Below are 25,592 nucleotides of genomic sequence, written 5' to 3' on the forward strand. Positions count from 1 at the left end.
CAAGTCTTTTTATTCGGGCATCAGGAAAGGGTTGAGATAAATAGCTGCAATCAAAGCCAAGATTAAGAATTACAAAGTCCAAGAAGCTATCCACCCCCTCTCACCCCAGAAAAAAAACAAACAGTCTTATGAGCTGGCAACCACTGCCATCCCCTCTCTGATGTGGTATGAGTGGCTCCTAGAGATGTGGAGGAACATCCTAGAAGACTTTGCCGTTTTCCTGAGGAAACAGGGGTCCTAGAGTATCAGGTATATCCAATCTTCTTCCTGCAATGCAATGTGCATAGACTTGTCCAGGTCTTGACATTTCAGGGACAAGACACAAATTGGCCTGAGTTCCTGAAAGCTACAGAACCTTGGAAAAAAACAACAACAAAAAAAAAAAACAAAACAAAACAAAAAAACCAACAACCCTAGACCTCGTCTAGTGTGACCTCTTCCATGGTTCTCTGAGCAAGACTGATTACCTCCAATTTTGTTGCCTCTCAATGGCTGGGTGGGATGTCTAGCAATGGGAAGTCACTACTACTGTTAGGGGCAAACAACTTACCCAACTGTACTACCTTAATTTCCACTGCTGCAGTAGCCTTTAGGCTAAATGGGTCCACTACCAAACACTAACCAACCTGAGAGAAGAAATGATATGTATACAGGGGTCCCCAGAGAATGGTCTTAGTAAAGCTAGTCCTGAAACTTCTAAAATAATCCAGCATGGATTTGCCATTGTGGGAACAAAGTTAGAGGACAACCATCTGGAAATGGTCTTAGTGTCCCTCTTTGCCCCTTAAGAAATACCATGATCAGCTTTTTCTAAAGAGCTTGGTTTTGTCATACTACCAGAGCTGCTTATGCACCTTCAGAGTATGCAGAATTTTCTCTGTTTGTAGACCTCTTGGTAGAAAGCTGGGAAACTTATGGCTTAATTCAAAGCTAAATCAAACCACTTTGGGTTTACGCCATGAGGAGTTTGTTCTTAGATACCCTAATCGTGTGGAAAAATCAGATATGGCTCAAGTCACCACGAGAGCCTACAACTCGTACCCTTCTTGCAGATGGAGCATTAACTACAGTTGAAATCAAGAAACCTTAAACTGGCTTGATGGGCAGTTTCAAAAGTTGACAAAACTTCATGTTTCTTCTTGGAATCTCATGTTTGTGATGAAGCTTGTAACTGCCAAACAAGAATGGAGAATCAATGTTGCCTGGGACAAAAAGGGGGTTACACCACAGTGACTCTGTTGAATCCTTTCACATCTTCAGAATTGCCCTTTAGGTTAGTGGAAAGTGTAGAAACACAAAGAACACTCCCCTCCAAGGGAATGGAAATGCATCCATTTTCCAACTGTTCTTGCCAGGAGCCCTAGCTTTTTTTTTTTAAACATTTTTTTTAGGTGTTCCCCACAACTGGATCAGTCCCTGAAGACCCCCTCAGTCTATTTTCATTTGTGAAGGTCTGTCCTTGTCCTACTTAGCTGGTCTTCCATAATATTTTGCTCTTGGCAGAATGTAATGCTTGGAAGATTAAGGAATGCTGCAAAGCTACCTATCAAGTCATCACAGGGATCTACCAACTCCCTGCAAGTCTATGTACCACATGATCGTGGTACTGACTTTAATCACTTGGGAACACAAGTGATGGATTCCTAAGGCACCAATCAGCCAACATCTCCTGAAAAACCACCACAGGCCTTATGCCTTTACCCCCCCCCCTCCCCGGACCCCCACCCAGCAAAATCTGACACTTCTATAGTGAGAGATTGGCTTGGGGCCCACAAAGATGGGAGAATTGGGTTTCACTGAATTTGTCTACCAAGTTTCCTTTTTAGACCGCCCAGACTGGAATCTGATACTCCAGAGAATGCAAATGTCGGGTCCACTTTTTTCCTTACCAAAATCTGCCCTACTAGAGATGCTCCACACAAGTCTAACTCCTTGAGCATTACCCTCTCAAAAGGTCTAAATCTAATATACATCAACAAAACCTGCTGGAGAGAGAGGTCTCTCAGAGGCTGCCCCATCTCTGAAACAGACTTGGCCTAGTGAGCTCCTATAATCACATAACCCCTAGGATCTCCCAAGATATTCTCTTGCGGAAGTCAGAAACTTGACTGGAGAAGTCTAAAATCTGGAATCTCTTACATCAAAAAGGCCTTTAAAGAAAAGAATCTAGAAGACAGCAGACACAATACTGTGAAACTGATTAAAGGAAAACTTTAGATTTTGCAATACTTATCTGACGTTTAGACTGGTTGAGACCCAACCCACTTTAGTGACGCTTGCCATCTGGCTAAAGACTTAAGGGCATTTCCCCTCCAGCCATTTTTATCATAGGAGGTTAACTAAGCTATTGGCCCAGAGGGCCTTTATAAGCCTAGCCAAGAGTTTAGTCCATGTTTAGACAATCAGCACCCAATTCCCCAGTCCAGTAGGGACACGTGTGGAATCCTAGGGGTACATTGTTTCCCCATCCAGTTATCCAGGTTGCATTTAAAAAAGGGTAAAAAGAGGTGCTCTGCTTGATGTGGAGAGGGAGTCTGACACAAATCTGTCCCGCCAACAAGTCCTGTTGATGTCACAGACCAGATTGAGGCTGTGTGCAGGCTGCTGGAATGGAGCATGACTTGCTGATATGCAACAGTCCCATCAAGGTGGAGTCCATGACTGCCTTTGTATGCCAGAGGTCACCTCTGAGAAGTCTGTATGAAACTGAGTATAGGGATAGGGCTTTTAGCCTGTGTAAGGTAAATGGAGGCCCTGGATTCTCCTGGTGAGGAACCTCGGGTCTCTAGCTGCTGCACGTGCTTTGCGAGGTACATGCCGAAAGGTGCACTGTACCAAATAACGGGCTTTATAAGGGAAGAATACAGGGATGTTATGACCTTGTTCCTGGACGAGATACCCTTATTTATGAGGTGTGCCATGTAGGCGGCTTTCCGTACCACGGAAGCAACACGGTGGACAAAAAAGTCAGGTTGCTATCAACCTGGGTGTCCAAATCCTTCATGACTGAGTGCTTAGGACGTTATTAATGCGATACTTTGTGGGGACATCACTCTCCCCAAAGGGGATGATGCATTTTTTTTATATTCAGCTTGAGGCCATGTTTTTGGCACCAGTCATATGTCTGAGTGAGACCCTCTTGGGAGGATGTCCACATCACTAGGGGAATTGATGACAACACCCAGCTTGCAGTCATCTGCAAACCTGGTCAGCCATAGCCCACTGGCTTTGGCCTACACCTCAGAATAAAGACCAAACCCTGGGGTACACCGCTTGCTACGGGTCTACTGCTTGAGGTGGCTACCTCTATTTTGACTACATGGGTTCCATCAGGTGAGCCAGTTTGCTAACCATCTGGTAAACATATGGATTGGTGCCTAGTTGAGAAGTTTACCTATTATGCCCTAGTGGGGAATAGCATCAAAGGCTTTGGCCAGATCAAGGTAGGCTGTGTACAGGCTGTGTACAGAAGTATTCCCCCTCATCCATGGCTTTGTGACCGTCTCAAAGTAGTAGACCAAATTTAGCAAACATTACCTCCCCTAGACGAAGCCAAACTGTGTGGGATCAAGTGTCTGGAGGTTGCCAATGTCCTTGTTAATGAGGTCCATGATAATCTGTTCCAAGGCCTTGCAGATCAGGCTAGTTAGGCTAATGGGTCTATAATTTCCTGGATCGGTGGACGCTCCACTTTTGTGCATAGAGAGGATAGTGGCCATCCTCCACTCAGCTGGGAAGAAGCCTGTACTGAGGGCTTTGGTTGAATAAGGGGCCTAATGGTGCTGCAAGTTCCTGCCCAAGTTCATGTAGGATGCAGCCTGGGACGTTATAGGGTCCCATGGTGGCTTTATTTTTATTTATTTTTTTAAAACTTTTAGAGAGCAGCGATGACCTGTTCCCTAGATATAAGGGGAAGGTACTAGGGAGGTCTTGATTTACTGATGGGAGGACAGACTGGTAAAGTGTTCACTGAATCTGGTCAGCCAGCAAGTTTGCTATATCTACGGCATTTGTATATATGTGGTGTCCTTGACCACCAGTTCTGGACAGATCTTGGTGCTTCCTCTAAGGTTGCAAGCATATCCAATTTGGACTCAAGTTTGCTTTGGAGGATTTCACTAGTGCTTTATTTGCTTGTTCAGGCTAAGGAGACAAATGGGCACCTGCTCCTTCTTGGTCTTGAACAGCATTTTTTTCCTTTTGTTATAGTTTATTATAAATATCCACCAGACAGGTTTACTCTTCCTTGGAGGATAATTTAGTCCTGTTGGGTATTCCTGATTCCATGCATCTATATAAATGCTCATACAGTGCTTTGGTGTAGTTTTGGATATTGGTAACAGTTCTTGCAGAGGGGATGGGGGCTGTGAAGCTGTTATACCATCTCTCAGGAGGCTGTAATCAGCTTTGGAGAAGTTGTCTGATCCTAGCTACAGGGGGGTTGGGGGAGATGGTGACTTCAAACGTGACCACTTAGTGGTCGGATCTTACCAGGGAGGATGATGCTATAGGGAGGCAGCAGCAGTAGTTACTCATGTTGGTTAATACCAAGTCCAAGCTATCACCCCTTGTGGGGTCTCATCTAGCTGGTCCAAGGCATTTGCATTGACAAAAGAATCTCTGGGGATGTGTGTTCTGGCATGAGTAGTTCTTCCAGTCTTTGTTTGGGAAGTTAAAGTCAACCAGGATCAGGGTAAAGGGTTAAATCTTGATAGATTCGAACAGGTCCAAATAGGCGGATTAGGCATCTCGAGTCAGATTTGGGGGCCAGTAGCTAGCTATAACTTGAACAGGGGTCTTGTCAATGGTTAACTGCACCTGGAGTGTCTCCTGTGACCAGTCTGGAGGTATACATGTCTTTAAATGTATACTGAAACTCCACGTAGTTTGGCATTACTGCTCACAGTTCGGGGTTTGAATGTATGACATGAGTACAGGCAAGGCTGGGGTGCTCTCCACAGATTTGAACCAGGTTTCTATGACTGCACAGATGTCAGCATTTTCCAGGGTTAGGAATGCTACCAGAGTGCAATTTCATGTTTAGACTCCTAGCGTTTAGCAGCATGACCTTTAATTTGTGTTTTGTTGAAACTTTGTTAGTAGTTTTAACCTCACCACTTTTCTTAGAAAAGGCACTACAGGGGAGGCAAGACCCTTTGCCAGAAGCATGAAGCCCAGGCGAGACAGATGCAGGCCATCTCTGGCAAAGCATCGTGGGCTGTCTATCACATCTTCCCAAACTGTCAGGTAATGGATCCCCCCTGGAATAACACCAGAAACTAAACCAACTGTTAAAGTCAATCATTTTCTATTTGTATTAGGGCATCATTCTGCGTGACTGCAGAATGCTGCTTTTCCCATTCTTCAGCTTCTTTGCCAGAAAGACCGGTTCAGCTAATCTGGCTTTTTTGTGCAAGATGGAGGCCTTCTACTATGTCTATTGGGGTCATGAAAAATCTTTTGAAACTCCCCGAATCAATTTCGGCTTTCATCATACTGCCCAAGAACCTACACCACCTCACCCAACTGTAGATAATTCAAGTCTGCTGAAACCATATACGTGCGTATCAAATTTCCAGTTAAGTGTGCTTCTGCATAGGATATGTTACATTGTCTTATACAAAAAAATTACATATTTCCCCCCTTCTTTAAAAGCCTTATAAAAAGGGCAGTAGGCTTGTTTTAGCTCAGAAAATCAGGTGTCAACATTCACGTGGTGAAATGCTGTTGACGAAAAATATTTAAACATCACTGCTAAAACAGCCTAGAATCACATTACCTCTACTGAACCAATAGCCTAAACCCTCAGCCACTCAACATGCACATAAAGTGTGGATGTGCTACAATTCCCAGTTCAGAGCTTTAGTCAAACGCACGCACACAAAAACCCCCCAAAACAAATGCATGCATTACTAAAAATTCGAGTAGCCAGCAAAACTGTTAGTTCTAAATAAAGCATTTTTCTCCAATAAAGAAAGCAAACCACCCAAAGTAAGAGACTAATCAATATGTACACAGATTTTGACACCGATCACAATGTCCATTTGTTAGCCAAAAGGGTTAGGAGTGTTGACATGAGTCTTTCAGCAATGATTCAGGCCAACTGCTCAATAATTTGAGGCTTACAAACATGCACATTTGTTTTTTGCCCGAATTATTATAGAAAAAAGGCAAACTATAAGCACAACTGGAGTCTCAAGTCTGGTAGCAGAACGGACCAATAGCAATCCTAGCCGCATTCTTTAATATGCCCACCTAAACTGCTTAAAACTGCTGATGCAACAGATTCAGAATTGTGATCCCAGAACTACCTACCACCTGTACAAGTAGGCCCCTTCATTTACTGTCTTGCATTAACAGACTACCAGAACTGGCAAATATGTCCCAGCTAAGTCAACAGCCAATACATACCATGCAGAATAATTGCTTCAAAATGTAAGAAGCTGCTGAACCAAGATCACTGGTTAGACAGAAAAATAACAGCCATTTGGCCAGTTACACAGAAGGTAAAACTATTGAACCATCTGGTGTCCATCTCAAAATGTTCTGGACAATTTATATTATGCTTAAGCATTGCCTGATGGCAATACAAACACAGGAAACTATTTGGAACGTTACAACCCCACCAGTTGTGTTAAAAACCAATGACAAGAATGAAACAAAGGTTAAACATTCGTTTTATTAGGATACCAATCTCAACTATCATTCGTTAAGTCTATAAATGCAGACATGCAATTCCTTCTTGGCTTTTTATAGGGAGTAGGTCAACAACACACTAAAGGAAGGCTTCATTTAGCTCAAGCACACAAGTGTCACATTAGCACTGCTAAACGCAAGCAAAAAATTCCCCACCTTCCTCAAACTAATTACACACTACGGTCAGAGTTTACTCTATTGCTTTGTAAACCTAAGCCAGCAAACACCAAGGTGAACCAAAAAATGGTTCCAGATGGACCAGTGCTGTATAGCAGCAGCACAAGGGAAGCAAACAAAATCAAAGGAAATGAAACATTGAGTCAAGAGAAAAAGAACAGGTGAACATGCCATAGCAAATTTAAAGCTAGTATGCCAATCATTAGCGGACCGGAGTTCCGCTGTGGCGACCCCTAACCAGGAAAAGCCGAAAGACAACAATCCATGCACGCTTAAATTTCTGCCAATGTTGTCAATCTTCTACATTTAAAACTCATCACCACTTATCAATTTATCATTCTCATGCACAAGCTGTCTGCAACCCATAGCAGAAGAACTCAGGAGTACAATGGACAGTCATACCTGAAAAGCAGTCTATCCTGGATGCAATGGTACACTTGTTGGCAAGATACCGTGAAATACGGCCCTTGTTCTTGGCTGCTGCTCTGCCAATAAAAGTCGAGTGGAAGATTAAGCCATATTTGGGAGTGTTACCCCGGGTCTTCAGTGCTCTAAGGGGAGGGGGAAAAAGACAAAAACTTGCTTCTCTCCTTTAACCACAACATAAGGTAAAAATTACAGCAACTGACAGATTCACAGAAACAAAATTCAGTTAAGTAGGCCTATTCTTGCTTAAGTTGACAATTAAAATGTTACAGCAAATATGCAATTTTAAGAAATTCCATTACGCAAATCCTCAGGAAAGCACAACACTATTCCAAATCTGAAGTCTCTCCCAAAAGATAATTCCACACCAAGGATTCCTATGAAACTCTTTAGACACTTAAACAGTACAGCTATGTTAGGAACTTGCATAATGGTAGAAGGCAGAGCATATTCCCTGCAGCTATCAGATCATACAATTCCTGCCTCCAGAGAGACATATGGATATCAGACCTCTAAAGCTCTATTTTTCCCTTCTCCTGACTTTGGCCAACTGTCTCATTCACGTCAGTAGTGTAACAGGGGTGTTGGCAGACAGCTTCAGAGGTTTCTTGCCCCATCAATCAGAATGCAGGTACAGAAATGTCACAGCACAGGTGGATTTTTGGAAGTCATCCCTGGGGAGCAGTAACCAAACCATAAAACCGCAATTTGTTGGATCTACACCAGTCCAGAGGAAGGACAGGCTTTGGCAAGAACTAACATTAACAGGATAACCAATCACCAATCCCAGAATGTCAAACTCGGAGTGATTATGGGGGTGGGGAGAATAAAGGCAACGGACAGGGAATACTAAAAAGTCTAAATTACATTAAATTCCTAAAACAAAAAACTGTACGGTGTTCAGTCACTATTTTATTCGTAACATCTAGTATGACACCAAGATCACGACCTGGGTGGCTGCCCTGAGAAGGTTGTAAAACAAACATACCATAAAGGATGCCAGTGGCAAACCCTGCCCTAGATGCAAATCTAGTGTGCAGCGTTTGGAAATGTATGGACTGATGGCAAGATGACCACTTTCAAAATAGAGAGGTTTCACACCCAGATGAAAGCTACACTTGCTACAGTAGCCCAAGTGGGAAGAACCTTAAGGTGTCAGTTTGCAGTGAAAGGAATACAGTTAACTTCAGGATTTCCTGCCTTGCAGAAGCCAAGTCCAGGCCAGATACCATGGATATCACCCTTCCTCTACAGCCTGGACTTCAGGCATCAGGATGTCTGCTTTATAAGCGTCGAGGACCATCACCATCTTTGGGGGTCTTTCTTGCCCTAATCTAATACAGGCATACGACCTGCCCAGATAGGTCCCCAAATTGCATTAGGGATTTTGAGACCTCCAATTAGGGTGGGAGAAAGAAGAAAGGAAGGGTTACTCATCCTACTCACCCCAACCCTAAATGCAAGGGCAAAGGGAGAAGGCACGAAAAAAAATTCACACTGCAGAAGTTATGACCCATTAAATAATTTTAGCCACACAGTATGCTAGCCACTTGTCTTTTTTTGCAAAAGGACAGCTGATCTAAATTTAGTTCTAAGCAAATAGTGGAACTATTTAAAGCACAATTGGAGTGTGCAGGATCCCCCCGCAGATTACTTTAGGGAAAAACAGCAGACACATTAGCATTGTTCAGGGCCATCTCTGCAAGGAGACTGTGGTGGTCACCCTGTCTTTATGGGATTGCAAGGAAGGTAGACTGCCCATGAGGAATTGTAGCTCAGATTCTCAGAAAACTGGATTAAAGTACTTTGAGAAAAATTTCACAGCTGCTAAAACAGCTGGTTCAAAACCCAGTTTTTCCAGCACAAGTTTCATGTTGCAGAGACTCCTCTTGGGATGCCTCAGATAAGGGATGTCCTTTTAAGAACTGCTTCACTAGGGAAATGACAGCAAATAATTTAAAGCTATACCTTAAGAAAGGCATAAACTAAACATGAAGAGAAAGCTCAAACAGATACCGGGACACTAGCAGGTTTCCTTGTTTTGGGCAACTGCTCCCTCTTTAACCAGGAGGAGAATTCTCTTTCGCCAAGTACGGACTTCCTGTACTATGCACTCTAGCTTTTTGGATGTTCTCAGAAAAATGGAGATGAAAGCAGCAGTCATATCTTCCAAGCTGCAAGCTAAGTTGGAATAATTTCATGTGTACAACAGGACCCACACTGTAACAGAAGAGTCACATGCTGAAGCAACAGCTGTGGCTTCTCCCTTACCATTTTAAGGTAGGTGGGAGGCACTGCTGCTTTACAGCTTCTCCAGCAACTTTTGAACTACACTGGATTGTGCAACTAATGGAAAGGAGGAAGACAAAGACACATCTCATTTAAGGAGAAGTCACCTACTGCCCAAGCATGTTTTCTTTCAAGTTCTAGAACAACTTTAAAGTAGTCTGCTATCAGAGAAAGAGTTCCATCACAGGCACTCCATATCAGTCTGACGTCCAAGGCAAGCCTATTAAGCATTCACTAACAAAGGTCTAAGTAAACTAAGTAGTCTAAGTGGGAGTTCAAGTTAGCCTGAAGGGCAAGTACAACACTGCCTTACTCAGTTTATGATGTGCAGGGTCCCAGGTTTCCAAATTTTCCTCAAAGTTTTTTTAAAATCTGAATAAGGGCAATTACCTTTTGTATGCTTATGTGCAATTTTGCCTTCCAAGCACTTCAGTTCTGTCTGCAGGTCCATGGTACATGCACTCCAAGCCCTGGTCCGAGACACATATCCTAGGCCTGCTTTACAGGAGGATATGCCCCTATGCTACAAAACTTGCACCCACCATTCCAGTAATCTCCTTACATAGATAGGAGTTTCATATGAAGCCTGGCAAGTGGCATGGCTATGGTGAATGCCATGTGGCAAAAGTGTAGAACTACAACTGATCCCCCAAGCTAAGCAAAGACCCCCCCCGTGGTTAAGCTTTTGCTGAAATATCAGCATCTACACGGACTCTCTTCTTGCTAGGAATAAACTTGCTCATATTTTTTGGGGGTGGGGAGGTGGGCTCTAGATTACTAGGGCAACCTATGGTGTACTTCACAGCCCTCTCTTCCCAAGTTTGTGCCTAAATTAGGCATTCAGGTAGGAGAAGATGTGGATGCCAAGTCCTGTAGTGAAATTTTAAAAACCCTGAACATGGTAGCTGAAGGACAGGGAGTTTAATTGGTAATGACAACCCTCCACTACAAGCCTCTGGTAATGTCAGCTCTGCTTGAAAATAAGAGGTGGAGGCAGGTATCCTCATGACAATGTCATCAGTCGAGTACAAGAGCCCAGGAGGGACAAGGTGGCCTTCAAAGGCAACACTTTGAATTAGGGAAATGAACACCCAACAGTCTCATGATGGGTCTTCTGCATTCATCCAAGAGTTGCATAGCACAACTTTAACTGTCTCTTTTTAGTACAGCTCACAAAATAATGCAGCCACTGTTGCACTGCAATCGGTCCTTGCTTTAGAAAACAGTGCTATTTTACTTTTGAAAGTGCTATAGATGCTCTTCAAAAGATTAAGCCTCCATTTTTTTCCTGCTTACCCAATGACTAGGCAACACTACGGACATGCATCAGCCAGTCTAAAGCAGCAAAGTCCACATGGAAGCCAGAGGACCCAAAGAAACCCAGAGATTGTAGCCACTATTTGTGTGGAACAAAAATACAGCAGGATGCATCTGTGGATAAAAAATTAAAACGGCATGAGCAAAATGTCTGGTGGCTAAGTGCATAGCCCAAACCAGAGACAGCTGCCTCAATGTGGAGCAGGGTGGTAGTAAGATTTCGGAACTAGTTAAACACTGCAGAGGTATTAAGACCAATCAAAAGACAAAAGCTTGGCAAGCTCCCAAAGTAACTGCACACACAACTTCAAACCACAGTATTTGAGATAAACAGCAACATTCCTAATACCAAACCTGAATCACTTTGCAAAGGGATAAAGGCCTTGTCTTGAAAGAAAAGCAAGCACTTCAGGCACCAAAACAAATCAGAACACAGTGGATGCTCAGAGTCTGGGGCTGGCAAATTATCATTCACTGGTTGCCAAATGCCAAGGCACTTGACACTGTCAAGCCAGACACCCAGGGATCTGCCATCATTACATCCACCTTGCAGCTGTACCTGAATAATGCCTTTTCGGCGCCCAAGATCTGTACTGTAGATGCTGGGTACTTGGCCAGATTTGTCAAGCTACCGGCATGAGAGATGAGACGAGCACCCACCTAAAAAACAAAACAGGAAAAATTACTAAAACTAGTCTGAACTTGACATTATGTGAGCAAAAATGACCAACATGACAAAGGGCTAACGCATGTAAAACAAGTCCACACTATTTCAAAATTAGGGTAAACGTGACATTGTCTGTCCAAACTAACAACTTGAACAAAAGAACCCTGGAAATGCACAACTGTACCACTATGAGCAACTCAGGTGGGTGCCTCAACTGCGTACATTTTTATGGCATTCTGGACCATATCGATATAAAATGCAAGCCGGGATTTTTAATAATGCGAATTTAAACGATTTAATGCAATATTGCAATTTTTTTTTTTATAGTGCAGGTACCAAAAAGACACAAGTCAGTAAATCAAATTGTCAATCACAGTATCCTCAGTGGATTGACAGATTTATAGCATTACATCATACCCGTGTTTCTCAACATATTCCACAACATTCAAATCAAAAAGGAAATGCTTACCACTTCCCCAATGAGCGCAGACAGACTAGGAGCAACCTGGTTCATTTTGGACCGAAGATATTCCTGAAGCCCCTTTCTATACTCTGCCAATGATACGACACGATTAGAGAAACTCTCAATATTAATTAGATCAATGGGTGAAATATCCATTCCTAGAAAAAAAAAAGGGGGAGGGGGACAAAGTCATTTGTATAAAGCAGGGGGGAAAAAAATCATGACACAATGCAACTGTGATGCCAGGGCTGATGCCAGGCCAAGGAGAGATAACCAGTTTAAGAGAAGTCTATTTCCTCCCTTATCTTTTCCTACTAACACCACACCTGACCTGCAAAATATGCAACTATGTGACCTTTTCCATTATAAATGCAAAAAATGGAATCCATGAAACTGTTATAACCTCTTGCATCTCCAGTAAGGAGTCAAGTCCACTTTAAATTGCAGCTAACTCAGGACATTAAAATGCAGACAGCGAAAAGATGTATGGCAAGACTCAGTATACTGGTGCTCCTTATTGTTCTAGGCTGATTTAAACCCCATTACTTTTACAGATGGAAAAAAGTTTTAGCTTCCAGTTTTATGCAATATTTGAGTAGCAAAGAAGGGCTGGAAAGGAAGAATGAGACTTTCTTCCATCTCATCTTTGTTTGAAAGAAACTGGTGACATCTGTGAAAGAGCATCCTCTGGGCCTGTGACTACTTCCCACTCGAGCATAATTAGAGCAAATATTTTTTTCCTCTCATCTCATCAGCAGACTTACGCCTGCACATTCTGCAAGAATGTAACTTTGCTAATCTTAATGCACGTACTCCTCTGCATACTTGTGGCTGGTCTTTTACTCTTGTATTACTGCCACTTATTAGCAAAGAAATTTACCTCTATAGGTTAACAAGCTGCGACTCCCATCTCCACTTAGGAAAATACCAGTAAAATACTAATAAAGGTACCAAATCCACAGTGGTGGCAGTATTACTGTGTCAGGATCAAAGCTGTGGGGAACTGGGGGAATTCCTGCCTATCATGGAAGCATTTGTACACGAAACTTCATGAACATGGAAAACTGGAAGACAGTACTGCAAGTTTCCTTTATGCTCTTTTGGGCAGGTTACACTTTGGGAAAAGAGAAAGACCTAGGTCACGCCCTTTTTTGTGTTCATCTTTGAAACAATGAGGTTTACTACAGAACAAACTATGCAGCTACTCTGTTACTCCGCTGTTTAAATATTTAGGGGGGGGGGGGGTATTGCTTTCTAAAGCAGCACTAGAACGAGGTCAAATGTCAGTGCAGCTCTGTCTACCAAGCAAGCTTTAAGATAAAGTATTCGAATAGCTTGTATGCAAGCACAGCTATGCAAATATGAACAAACCAACAGCTTACAGGAGTCAGTAGGATGCAACTGCAGAAACGCAGCATTCAAGACTTGCTACAAATTTACTAGAACAGAGGTGAATGCCATCAGAAAAGTGGTTTTAAGATCCACTGCTCTACGGTGGTGGCTGATGTGAAGTTTGCTCAAGTAAGCCTGAGGTCCCAAGACAGACCAGTACCTCAGAAGCATGCCTACCACCAAAAACTGACAAATTAGCTGAAGTAATCTCAGACCAGCATGTTGGGAAAGTGTGGCATCCTCCAGAGCTCCCTGGTGATCTCCCAAACATGCTGGTCCGAGATTAGTAGTTCAGCTAATTTAGTCAGTTTGTGGTGGACCCGTCATACTACACAATTGAAAAAAAAAAAATTCCTGCCTAGAAATGGGAGGGTGCACAACAGAGAAATAAACCCCCCTTGGTCTCAAGACAATTGGGAACTAGTCAAGTCTTCAAAAGCTAAATACAAGGCCAAGAACCTCTCAAGCAAATGCTAAACACAAAGCATTTTTTAGTCATGTTCAAAATCTTGAAGGAAACGCTCAATATGCCAGGTTGGCTATAGATGGCATAACCTGTATCTGCCAGAATAGCAAACTGGCTAGCCGATAAATACGACTCAGATTTCACCCCATCATCTCCAGTAACTCCCCATGAGAATACTCCCCACCATTCCTTTTGTCTTTTATAAAAAAACAGGTTGCCACTGCACTCTCTAAAGATAGAAACCCTGCATCAATGGGCCCTGATGGAATCCCAGGGTGCCTATTAAACAGAAATAAGAGTGCATCTGCTTGATCATACCAGTGTCTACAGACAGGCTTTGCCCAGTAGTGTGGAGGACAGCAGCAGTCATCTCTTTGCACAAGGGGGTGGGGGTGGGTAGAGGACCATCACCAGACCCATGAAGCTGCTGACCCAGAACTCTAATACTAAACGCAAGGCTATGGAAAAGGATAACCGCGGACCTGATTAACGACATAGCAAATCTCCAGACTAACCCAGTTGGGCTTAGTCACGTGCAAGCCCAGTTTGTTCAGTCAAGTCATAAAGGCCATGGATGAGGGTTGGACGATGCATACTGCCCACTTTGACCTGTCCAAGGCTTCAACACAATACCACACTTTGGTATTTAGATAAATTTACAAAACTGGACAAACCTCTATGAAAAAAAAAAAAAATCAGCAAGCAAATGGCTCATGGACAGGGCATTTATTTTTTTTTGGGGGGGGGGGGGATCCACATACAGCAAGAGGCCAGTCAACAGTGGAGTACCACAGGGCTCAGTGCAGTGTTGGGCCCCCTCCTGTTTGGGATACACTTTGTCAAGGCAAATGTATATGGTCTTTGGCTGACCAAATTTGAGGACTGCAAGTTGGGGTCAAATCACCAACGTCCAAGACTGTTGACATTCTACAGAATGGTCCAATGTAGACTCATGAATGGTGTGGGAACAGATGACTTGTGTCAGAGCCAAGGCATTAGAACTAAAAGTGAAGTGCAAAATACCCTTTGGGAAATCAGATACCCCTGCAAATTACAACACTGATAGCACCCCCCAAGAATGGACCTAGTGGTGAGAGATCTGGGTACACAGATGGTAACAAATTACCATCATGTGTCCATAGTGTTAAGCTGAGCCACATAGGGTTTCCTTATAAGGGCATGGCATCCAGATCCAAGGATGTCATAGTACCACCATACTCAACTCTCATTAGAATACAATGCACTCTTGCATGTGCCTGGCGAGGTGCATACCACTGTCAAGAGTGTCCTTAAGAGGGTTCTCATCCAAAAAATACATGTTAAAAACCAACATGTCACATGCAGACCAATTAATCCTAATCATTGTAGTTAGTTCCCTAACAAATACAGAGAGGTGGTCTGTGCCTGTGTCTGATCTAAAAAGCAGTCCCTGGCCCAGCACTAATGGGAATGTTGCACTCACAAAGCTACACTAGGGTTACCTCTCCAAAGATATAAACCTGATCTCCAACAAGATTAGATCAAGATGGAGAGAGATGTGCCCCAGACACTGCCCCTCCTCTGGAAGAGAGGCTTCCTACACACAGTCCTTCGCCAAGCATCTTCAAGCTCAATTTGGACCAATGTATGGAAAATCACAAATTGACTCCTGGGATGGCACCATGTCACTTATGGACAGAGGCAGTCTGTAAAATTGTCAAAATTCCACTAGCTGATCCTCATCTTTCCCCTACGGGTAGAAAACTGCAAAACTGGCTAAACCTGTAAAGGCTTGAGCAGTTAGCCTAGTAATCTCCTAGGACATTATGAACAAAGGTGGTCAGCATTACTTACCAGTCTCAGATGCTTAAAAGCTTACAACTGTTGATCAATGTCCTCTAATCTGGGATTTACTTGAGGAATTGGAAGGGTCAGCAGTTACCAAATTTAATGAAAAGTCACCACAAAGCTTTGCATCTTTGGTCCAGCTGCTGTTTCCTATTGTTTTGTAACACCTTTCTTTGATGGTCAGCTGGTAAAGGAAATCTGCAACATGCCAAGACTGCTACCTGACTCGATGCAGTGCATGGACGTACAGGAGCGCCTACTTGCATATTACCCCAGTCAAAATGCTACAGTTAACTTAGTATTGACATTTTACATTTTAACACAGGGGTCACAGCTTGTAAAGGCATTTGGACGGGGGATTTCAGTTCATTACTTGACCACAAAACTACAGCAGAATGTGTAGCATTTGCCAAGCTTCCATACTAAATTAAGGGAGAAATGCTTCTAACCTCAGAAGCACAATGTCTAGCACTGCCACCTCACTTTCTGGTTCGAGAGTCAGCTGGGGTGCTTTCAGCTCAGTCTCAAGTCTTCCCAGTGTTCATGGAAATTCAGAGTACTTAAATTTCCTCTCAACTCCTAATGGAATGCATCTGGCGGCTCAGCTCCTTCTCTGGCTGTGTGCACTAAGTTGTAGAAAAAATGCCTGGCAATACATTTCCATTCCCTTACCTGCCTAGAGAAAGTACAGCTGTGTACACTTACCATAAAGGTCGATGTTAGAGTGTATTCACTGTTGCAGTCATTACCATTTGGGTTATCTGCTTGCAGGTAAGCCCTCAGTCGGCCTGATTATCAAAGTCTTGGGTCCTGCGTCAGATACTCTTCCATGACGCCAGGTCGTCAGGGGTATAAAACATGCAGCCGACACCATTACATCAGTTTTTCTTGCCCCAGACATCAGGTGCCCACCAAATGAATATAAAAGTACAATGATATCCCTCCAACAAAAAGGCAAATACACCAAAAAGCTTTAAGCATAGTAAAGGAAAGTAGAGGTATAACCAAAAGTTAGGGGGCTGGAGGGAGGGTAACCAGGACTGCAACAGCAAATACACTCAAACATCTACATTTATGGTAAGTGTACACAACTGTACCATGTTCTTAGTGTTTCACTTTTGCAGTCATTACATTTGGGTAGATTCCCAAAGCTATGGTTGGGGAGGAGGAATTTAAATAGCATTAGGACCAGCTACAAGGCCCTGCAAGACTTTAGTGGCAAGCCAGCTCTTGATTTAGAGAAAATTGGCAAACGATAATGCTTAGTGAAAGTATGTACAGAACTCCAGGTAGCAGCTTCTAGGATGTCCCTGGCAGGGACGCCTCTGAGAAAGGCTGTAGAGGTAGATGCAGCCCTGGTGGAGTGAGGTCTGATCCCCTGGGGGATAGGTTTTCCATGGTGCTTATAGCAGAAATGAATACAATGGCCTATCCATTTAGAAATGGTTTGCTTTGAAATAGCCTTCCCCTCTGCCCCTGCAGCAAATGCCACCAGCAGTTGTTCAGATTTCCTTTGAGGTTTAGTCCTGTCCAAGTAGAATCTAAGTTGTCTGTGCACATCTAAGGAATGCAGTATCCGTTCCCCTTTGTTCTGTGGATTGGGGAAAAAAAGGTTGGCAAATGAATGGACTGATTAAAATGCCACACTGGATACCATCTTGGGCATGAAGGATGGATTGTTCTGAGGGACACCTTGTCCGCATAAAAGATGATTAAAGGCTCCACTACCATAAGGGCCTGTAATTCAGATGAAGTGAAAGGAAAGCTGTTTTCCAAGAAAGAAATGTGGAGTCCGCAGTAGCAGCTGGCTCGAAAGGAGGTAGAGTGAGTTTCTCCAAAACAAAGTTAAAGGTCCCAGGCAGGGGTTGGAGCTCTCCTGGGTGGTCTCAAATGTTTGGCCTCTGAGGAACACCTCATCACGAAGGGCTTTTCATCCAGAAAAAAGGAGGTCATTGTCCCACTGTACTCATCCCTCATTAGACCCATTATAGAATTCAACGCCCCATTTGGTATGTACCGCTCAAGACATCTGCAACAACTGGAAAGGCCTCAGAAATACCTCACTAAAAGAATCACAGGCCTAAAGCAGATGCCCTACGCTGACCGCCTTAAAAAACTCCAGCTATACTGTCGCATATAGTCTACTCAGAGGCGATCTCTGCTTAACATACAAGGCCATGTCAAACCCAGAGCTGTTGGACATGCTACACTTAAAGAAATCCCAATCCCTCAGAGCTACACGCTCCAGGGATCTAAACCTTGTCATCACAAACAAAACATGCTGGAGGGATAGGTTCCTGACCCAGAGACTCCCCAGACTCTGGAATAGATTGCCCATACATGTCAATCAGAGTGCCTCTTTGGACCTCTTCAAGAGGAACCTTGATGACTGGATGGGAGAAAGGAAATTCACCCCAGGGATCACGTCAGTCGCCCTGCTAGACAGGGGTCCAGGAAAGTAAATTAATGTGGGAAGAAATAGCCAAGGAATTGTTATGGCTAGGCTTGTATAGGCCCTAGGGCTGATAGGTTCATAGGTTGGTACTAGGCTATGAACTACTTGAGCAGTGGATGAGAGAAGAGGGGAGGTTTCTGTGTTATAATGAGCTGAAATGGCTGAGGCGTGGATTTTAATGGAGGAAAAAAAAGACAGGCCCTTGTGAAGCATCTCCATTAAGTATTGCAAAATCGGAGGTAAATTGGGCGCTGCTGTGCTCATCCCTTGAGACGAGTTCTAGGCACAGAATCTTTTCCATTTTTCAGCATAAGATTTTCTAGTACTAGGCCTCCTTGCCTCCAAAATGATATCCATCACAGGTTTACTGAGGGATGGTAAAGGAGATTAGGTAATTAGCCAGGCTGCAAGGTTCAATGTTAGAAGCTGAGGGTGCAGAATCTGGTTCTCCTGCTGGGACAACAGGAAGGAGTCTGAGGCAGATGCCATGGGGATAACCGTGACACTGCGCAGGAGGGGGTACCAGTGTTGGAGTGGCCAGTCTGGAGCAATCATAATCATCCTTGGGTTTGTCCCGTTTGATTTTTAGTAGTACTTTGGAGAGCAGAGGCGGGAAGGCATACTCTCAAAGGTTTTTCCAGCTGAAGGACACAGCATCCACTTTTCCAGGCGTGTGGAGAGTCCTTGTGCAAAATTTGGACAATTGGCAGTTCTGGGGAGAGGCAAACAGGTCTATAGCTGGGCTCACCCACTTGCTTGTGTTGAAAATCCTTTGTTCCAGTTTCCACTCGTGTGGGTCCATGAGGTTTCTGCTTAGTCCGTCTGCCAGTGTATTTAATTTTCCTGGCAGGAATTTAGCTCGTAGGTGCACTTGGTAGCTCGAGGCTGTGTTCCACAATGCCATGGCTAGTCTGCAGAGGGGGTAAGAGTGTACCCCCCCTTGCTTGTTTATGTACCACATAACAGTGGTGTTGTCCGTCTTTACCATTATTTTGTCCTGGAAGAATGTGGTCCTTGAAGGCCGTCAGAGCATTCTGTACAGCTAACATTTCTTTTTGATAGATATGCAGATACATTTGACTTGGGTTCCATTTGCCCTGAATGCACTTCCCTGCCAGGTGAGCCCCCCCATGCATAGTCTGATGCGTCTGTTTGGGTGGCAGGGGGTGGTGTGAAAGGTAGTCCCTTGTTTTGGTGGCAGTCCTCTGCCCACCAAAGGAACTCTAGGCGTAGGCAAGGTAGGATAGGCATCAGCGCTTCTAGATCCTGGAAACACTGACACCACAGGATTTTTAGATGCCACTGTAGTTTCCTCATATGCAGTCTTGCATATGAAATTAGAAGAATGCAGAAGGCCATGAACACCAAGGCTTGCAGTACTGGTCTTGCAGATAGCAGGGTTTTTGTGGCCACTTGTTTGAAGTAGGTTGTCAAATGAATTTGTTTCTCTGGCGTGAGGTAAGCCATCTGAGAAGTTTTATTCAAGCTTGCTCCCAGGAATATAATTTGTTGACAGGATATCAGGTGAGATTTCTTTTAGTTTATGGTGTAACCCAGACAAGTTAGAACCCTTTGTACAAAAGCCAGATGATTCAAAAGCATGTCCTAGCTTTCTGCCTGAATTAGACAATCGTCCAGGTATGGGTATATTTGAATATTTCTTTGCCTGCAAAATGCAATAACTGGAGTTAGGCACTTTGTGAATACCTTGGGCGCAGTAGATAAGCCAAAGGGCAGTGCAGTGTAGCCTGCTTTGAAGCGAAGGTATATTCTGCAAGATTCCCAGATTGGGATGTGCAGGTATGCTTTTAAATCTAGTGTTGCCAACCAGGCGTCTTTGCCTAGCATAGGAAGCAACTAGTGAAGAGTCAGCATCTTGAATTTTGGAATCTCCCAAAAGGTGTTTAGAGTAGACCGGTCCAGGATAGGATGCCATACTGGGTACCAGGAAAAGTCTCTAGTAGAAACCTTGTCCCTTTTCCTTGAATAGCACCCCATGCTTAAGAGAGAAAGTACTCTTTTTTGGGCCTCTGCCCACTGATTTGGGGGTAAGTCCGGCCACCCATTTGGTGTTGGCAACATGTGGAAGTGAAATCTGTATCCCTGGGACACTATTTAAAACCCATTTGTCCTGGGTAATGAGCTCCCAGTTCTTTGCATGAAGAGCAATCTTTCCGCCCAAAGGGGCAGTCAGTTAAGTGCTTGGAAATTTTAAAAGGAAGTCACTGAGACAGTTTACCATAGGGGGGAGTCTTATTACTCCCAGATTTGGAAGTGGAGGCCCCCCCACTGCTTAGTCCAGTCTCTCCCCTGGGACTGAAACCTGGGGTTTCTGCTGTGTTTGGCTTGAGAAGACCTGGAAGGGGCTGGAAAGGACCAATTTTTAGAGGGCCAGTGCCTATTAAATCTAGGAGTAGGAACTTGTAAGAAATCTAACAGTTTGCATAGATTTAGCTTCATCTTCCATCTTTAAGAACTTCCTCAGCCTTGTTGCCAAACAGGCAGTCCTGATTTAAGGGAGCATCCAACAATTTAGCTTTAACATGATCAGGTAAAGATTGTTCCTTAAGCAAAGTATGCCTTCTGAGCTAAGACCCAGTAACAGCAGCCCTGCAAGAGGCCTCTAATGAATCAAAACCACATTGCAAAGTACGTTTTCCAACCTGTTCAGCAGAATGCATTAAATCCCGCACTTCTTTATTTTCCACACAATCAGGAATCATAATTTTCTGTTTAAGCAATCCAATAACTATGTTGTTGATACATTAACATATGAAAACTGGCAGTTTAAAGCCCTAATGGCCAAGGTTGCAGAAGTGCAAACCTTCTTACCCCAACTATCCAGCGCCCTGGAGTCTCGATCAGAAGAGATAGGATTTTTAGCAGTAGAAGCCTCAATGCCCTTTGGCCCCTGTCTCTGGATCCGCAGTAGGATTTTTAAAAAGGAACTTGTGCGACTCAAGGACCCTGTAGTATCTGTCAGGTTTTCTGGGAGCAAGAGGCAAGGAATCAGGGGCCAAACTAGATTCTGAAAAAGCATAAACAATGTCTAGTACAGGAGGAATAGCTAAAGGCCTATACTGAGGTAGGAGTAAGACATCCTGGAGCCTCTTTTTGAATCAGAAAAATCCTGGCTTTCCCAGTGGAAATGCTCCCTTAGAGTATGTAAGGTTTCACCAAAAGAAAAATCCTCTGGAGGGGAAGCAGAGGGAATAGAGTCCTCTGCATCAGAATCCTCATAAGTAGATAAGGGCAAATCCAGATCATCAGAAAAAAAAAAAAAAAAAAAAAAACAGAATCCTGGTCAGAAGATTCATAAACAACTTCAGTCCTAGGCCTCTTAGAAAGGGGGGGGGGGGAGGTGGTGGCTACCCCTGATTAGAATTATTAGATCTTCCGCCATTATTTATTTATTTTTTTTTTTAGACAGAGGCCTGAGCATGTGGCCTGGGCATTGTTTTTTTTAGGCATGGTTCGTGATTTAGGCCTAAGTGAAGTCCATAGGCCTGAATACACCCTCAGAAGCCAGTGCCTGCACAGCAGCTCTGGACCCATCCAAGGTAGCGACATCCACGGGTACCACAGTTGAAGCATCTCGCGGCATACCGTACTCCGAATGGGTCTCAGTAGAGGCCTGTGAATCAGAAGTAGCAGGTATCAGGGGCTGTGAAAGCACCTCACATGAGTACCGGCAAACTGGTGACTGGCTTAGGAGAAGCATCGTTGGCAGTTTTGGACCTCGGCAGCCTGTCTCTTTTCAGAATCCCGGTAGTCGAATGGCTAACAGACGACATTTCTGGATAATTAAACAAATATTTAGAGGCGAAAATATACAGACTGATAGTGCGCTGATTAAGCACAAAACCGACAGCAACGTACGTTGTGGTCAGGGCCTAGGCAAGGAATACAGTACGAATGAAAATCTTTGAGGTATTTGCTTTCAACAAGTAATTCAATTAACTTTTACTGACATCGGTAAGGAGCAAGAAAAAAAAAAAAAAAAAGTTTCCCCCCAACGGGGTACTTGGCTTGAGTTGAAGACTTTGGTTCTGAAACTCGAAAATGAAAATTTCAGGAGTCGGCTGACCGGCACTTGCGAACTGCTTCTGCTTTGGGCAAGCATGGCAAGAAAGACTGATGTAATGGCGTCGGCTGCATGTTTTATACCCCTTACAACCTGACGTCATGGAAAAAGGGACAGCAACAGATGCAGGACCCAAGACTTTGTTAATCAGGCCGATTGACTGCTACCTGCAAGCAGATAACCCAAATGTAATGACTGCAACAGTGAAACACGAAGAACAGGAAGGCCTGTGGAAAATACGGCCCAGACCGCAGAATCCTTTATAAATGCATTCTATGAACACCTTCAGGAATGCATGGATCATGCAATCCCAAATAAAACCAAGACCCAATCCTCCAAAGGCAGACGACCTGTCTGGTGGACCCCAGCCATAAACAAACTATACAATAGAAGGAGGAAGCTACTACATGATAGAGCAAAATCCCAAAAAGGGAAGGCATCTCTGATCAGTATTAGCAAAAAACTAAGGGCACTCATAAAATCGTCAAAGGCCAGCTTCGAGAGAAAAATTGCACAGGACACTAAAGATAATCACAAGGCTTTCTTTAGTTATGTTAGGAACCTGGGTGGGAATTCCCAGATATGCTCAGAATTAGTCCAAAATGACAAAAAATACACTGATCCCACAGACATTGCCAACATCCTAGCTGACAGGTTCAGCGCAAACTCCCCTCCCACCAAAAGGGCAAATATCTATCCCAGCAGAGTGCTGCCCCCCTGACATCTCAGATGCTCAGGTGAGAGCTGCCCTCTCCAAAGCAAAAAAAACACAGCATCAATGGGACCAGACGGTGTCCCAGGCTGCGTCCTACATGAACTCCAAGAAGAGCAAACTACTGTTCAATCTCAGCCTTACTACAGGATATGTGCCCAAAGAGTGGCGTACAGCAACAGTGGTCCCTCTCCACAAAGGTGGTGCCTCAACGGACCCTGGAAACTATCGCCCCATAAGCCTGACTAGCTTGGTCTGCAAAGCTATGGAAAGGATCATCATGGACCTCATAAATAAAGATATTGGGGACCTAAAGACACTGGATCCTACCCAGTTTGGCTTTAAGGGCAGATCCTGCCTCTTAAACCTGGTTGACTTCTTTGAAACAGTCACCAAGGCCATTGACGAAGGGAAGGTGGTCCACACAGCCTATCTGGACCTCGCAAAAGCCTTCGATACAATACCCCACTCAGGCATTATAGATAAGCTCACCAGCTTAAATATAAACCCCTATGTCACTAGATGGGTTGCAAACTGGCTCAAGGACAGAACCCACATGGTTAGAATTGCTGGAGCCATGTCAGACTCCAAACCAGTTACAAGTGACGTCCCACAAGGCTCAGTCCTGGGACCTCTCTCGTTTGTTATATATTTTTCGGAGGTACAGGCCAACACGGAAGGACTGTGGCTGACCAAGTTCGCAGATGACTGCAAACTGGGCACCATAATAGACTCTCCAGCCGACACAAGCATCCTCCAAAAGGGCCTCATAGAAACAGACAACTGGTGCCAGAGCCATGGCCTCAAGCTAAACGCCAAAAAGTGTATAGTCATCCCCTTTGGCAAAAACAAAGTGCCCACAAATTACCACATAGGTGGTAATCCATTAAGTACAGAAGAAGTCATTAGGGACCTGGGGACCCAAGTTGATAGCATTCTCTCATTTGACAACCACGTGGCCAAAGTGGTTAGAAAAACATTTTATATAGCCCACCTAATCATGAAGGGATTCACATCTAGATTAGGAGAGGTCATCGTGCCTCTTTACTCATCCCTCATCAGGCCCATAATAGAGTACAATGCCCCTTTTGGGATGTACCTTACCAAACACCTGCAGCAACTGGAAAGACCCCAAAAGTACCTCACCAAGAGGATCAAAGGGCTCAAACAGATGCCATATGCTACCCGGTTAAAGAAACTCCAGCTCTACTCAGTGGCATACCGCCTGCTCAGAGGTGACCTGTGCCTGACATACAAGGCCATGTCCAACCCGGAATTAAGGGACATGCTGCACCTCAAAAAATCCAAATCCCATCGAGCTACACGCTCGAGAGACTTGAACCTCAGCACTGAAATAAATAGGACATGCTGGAGGGACAGATTCATAACCCAGAGGCTCCCTTCACTATGGAATAAAATCCCAGTCCAGGTTAGGCAGAGTCCCTCATTGACTCTCTTCAAGAGGAATCTTGATGAGTGGATGGGAGATCATAGGTTTACCCTGGGTATCACTTCTGTGTCACTGTTAGACAGAGGCACAGTATACTAACCTCGAAAAAGGGCATAGCAAAATTAATTTAAAATGGGTGGCGAAAGCCAAACATACTCTGGCTAGGTTTATAAATGCCCTAGGGCAGATAGCCTAGTATGAACCTATGAACATATCCATGGACGGCAACAACTAGAACTGGCATTGTGCAGTTTTGCAACAGTCAATTTATTTATTTTTATTTAAATTTGTTGACCGGGCGTGTCCGACTGGACGTGGGTCCATTTTCAGCGGAGGCCCGGGAGCAAGTCAAGGCTTCTTATTCTTACAGAAAGCCATGTAGACAGAATGAAGTAGGAAAAAAAAATGTGGTAGTAACTGCTGTAAAAAGTCTCTGCATTTCCCCAGCTTACAGCAGCCAGAGGCTGCCCCTAACACCAAGACGACCCCATCCCTTCTGACATCAGGATATTTGCTCTAACAAAGGGCTGCCAACTAACACAACTTGCAGGTCTTTCATGACCCAGTCTGACTTTATACACTCCTGGATGACTAGAGCACAACCTGTCCTGGATGACTAGAGCACAACCTGCCCAAGTCTGTCTCTTAACTGCCTTAAAAAAAATTTTCATATTGCACTTACCTGGGGTGAAGGGAAAAGGGAGGTTGGGGTTAGCTACCACAACCCTAGGTACAAGAAAGGTGTGGGTGGGTATGTATGGGGGAGGGGGAAGAGTAGGTACTGTAACATTACCAAACATTGTACTAAGTTTTGTAGTAATGATTAAGGGCACAAAAAGCTGGTTTGATTTCCTGTAAGCAGTTGCTTATGGACATCCAAGGAGTGAAGTAGTCTCTTTAAAAAGATGAAAACTAAAATCTTGACTCCAATGCCATCCTTGGCATAAAGGTAATGTTAATATGGAAGGTAGCCTTCTCTCTGTGGAAAAGCATCTAATCTGCCTGTTCTATGTGGAAAAGCATCTAATCTGCCTGTTCTATGTGGAAGCAAGTCTCAACATTTGGCAATCCCCCCATTTGTGAGAGGTAGTAACATCCATTCATTTTGGATCCACTCACGTTCTGCTTAGCATGTCTACTACATTGCTGTTCTGCCCTGAAAGGTACTAGG

At 44.0% G+C, this 25,592-nt stretch overlaps 1 protein-coding gene and 1 non-coding gene across 3 annotated transcripts in view; both read right to left on the minus strand.

Annotated features, from left to right (window-relative positions):
* Positions 1-25,592, minus strand: part of NOP56 (NOP56 ribonucleoprotein) — a 200,517-nt gene that overhangs the window by 99,527 nt on the left and 75,398 nt on the right. For both annotated transcript variants that reach the window (XM_044063996.1, XM_044063997.1), the window contains exons 7-9: positions 12,042-12,193; positions 11,465-11,565; positions 7,276-7,424 (exon numbers count right to left, since the gene is read on the minus strand). In XM_044063996.1, the coding sequence (XP_043919931.1) occupies positions 7,276-7,424; positions 11,465-11,565; positions 12,042-12,193 (402 nt within the window). The remainder of the gene's footprint in view (positions 1-7,275; positions 7,425-11,464; positions 11,566-12,041; positions 12,194-25,592) is intronic.
* LOC122796096 lies at positions 5,684-5,757 on the minus strand. The gene has a single exon (XR_006363929.1). It is a non-coding gene; the product is annotated as a small nucleolar RNA SNORD56 (small nucleolar RNA).

This window comes from Protopterus annectens, chromosome 2.part2 (genome assembly GCF_019279795.1).
Source record: "Protopterus annectens isolate FY-2018-M chromosome 2.part2, PAN1.0, whole genome shotgun sequence".
NCBI lineage: Eukaryota > Metazoa > Chordata > Ceratodontiformes > Protopteridae > Protopterus > Protopterus annectens.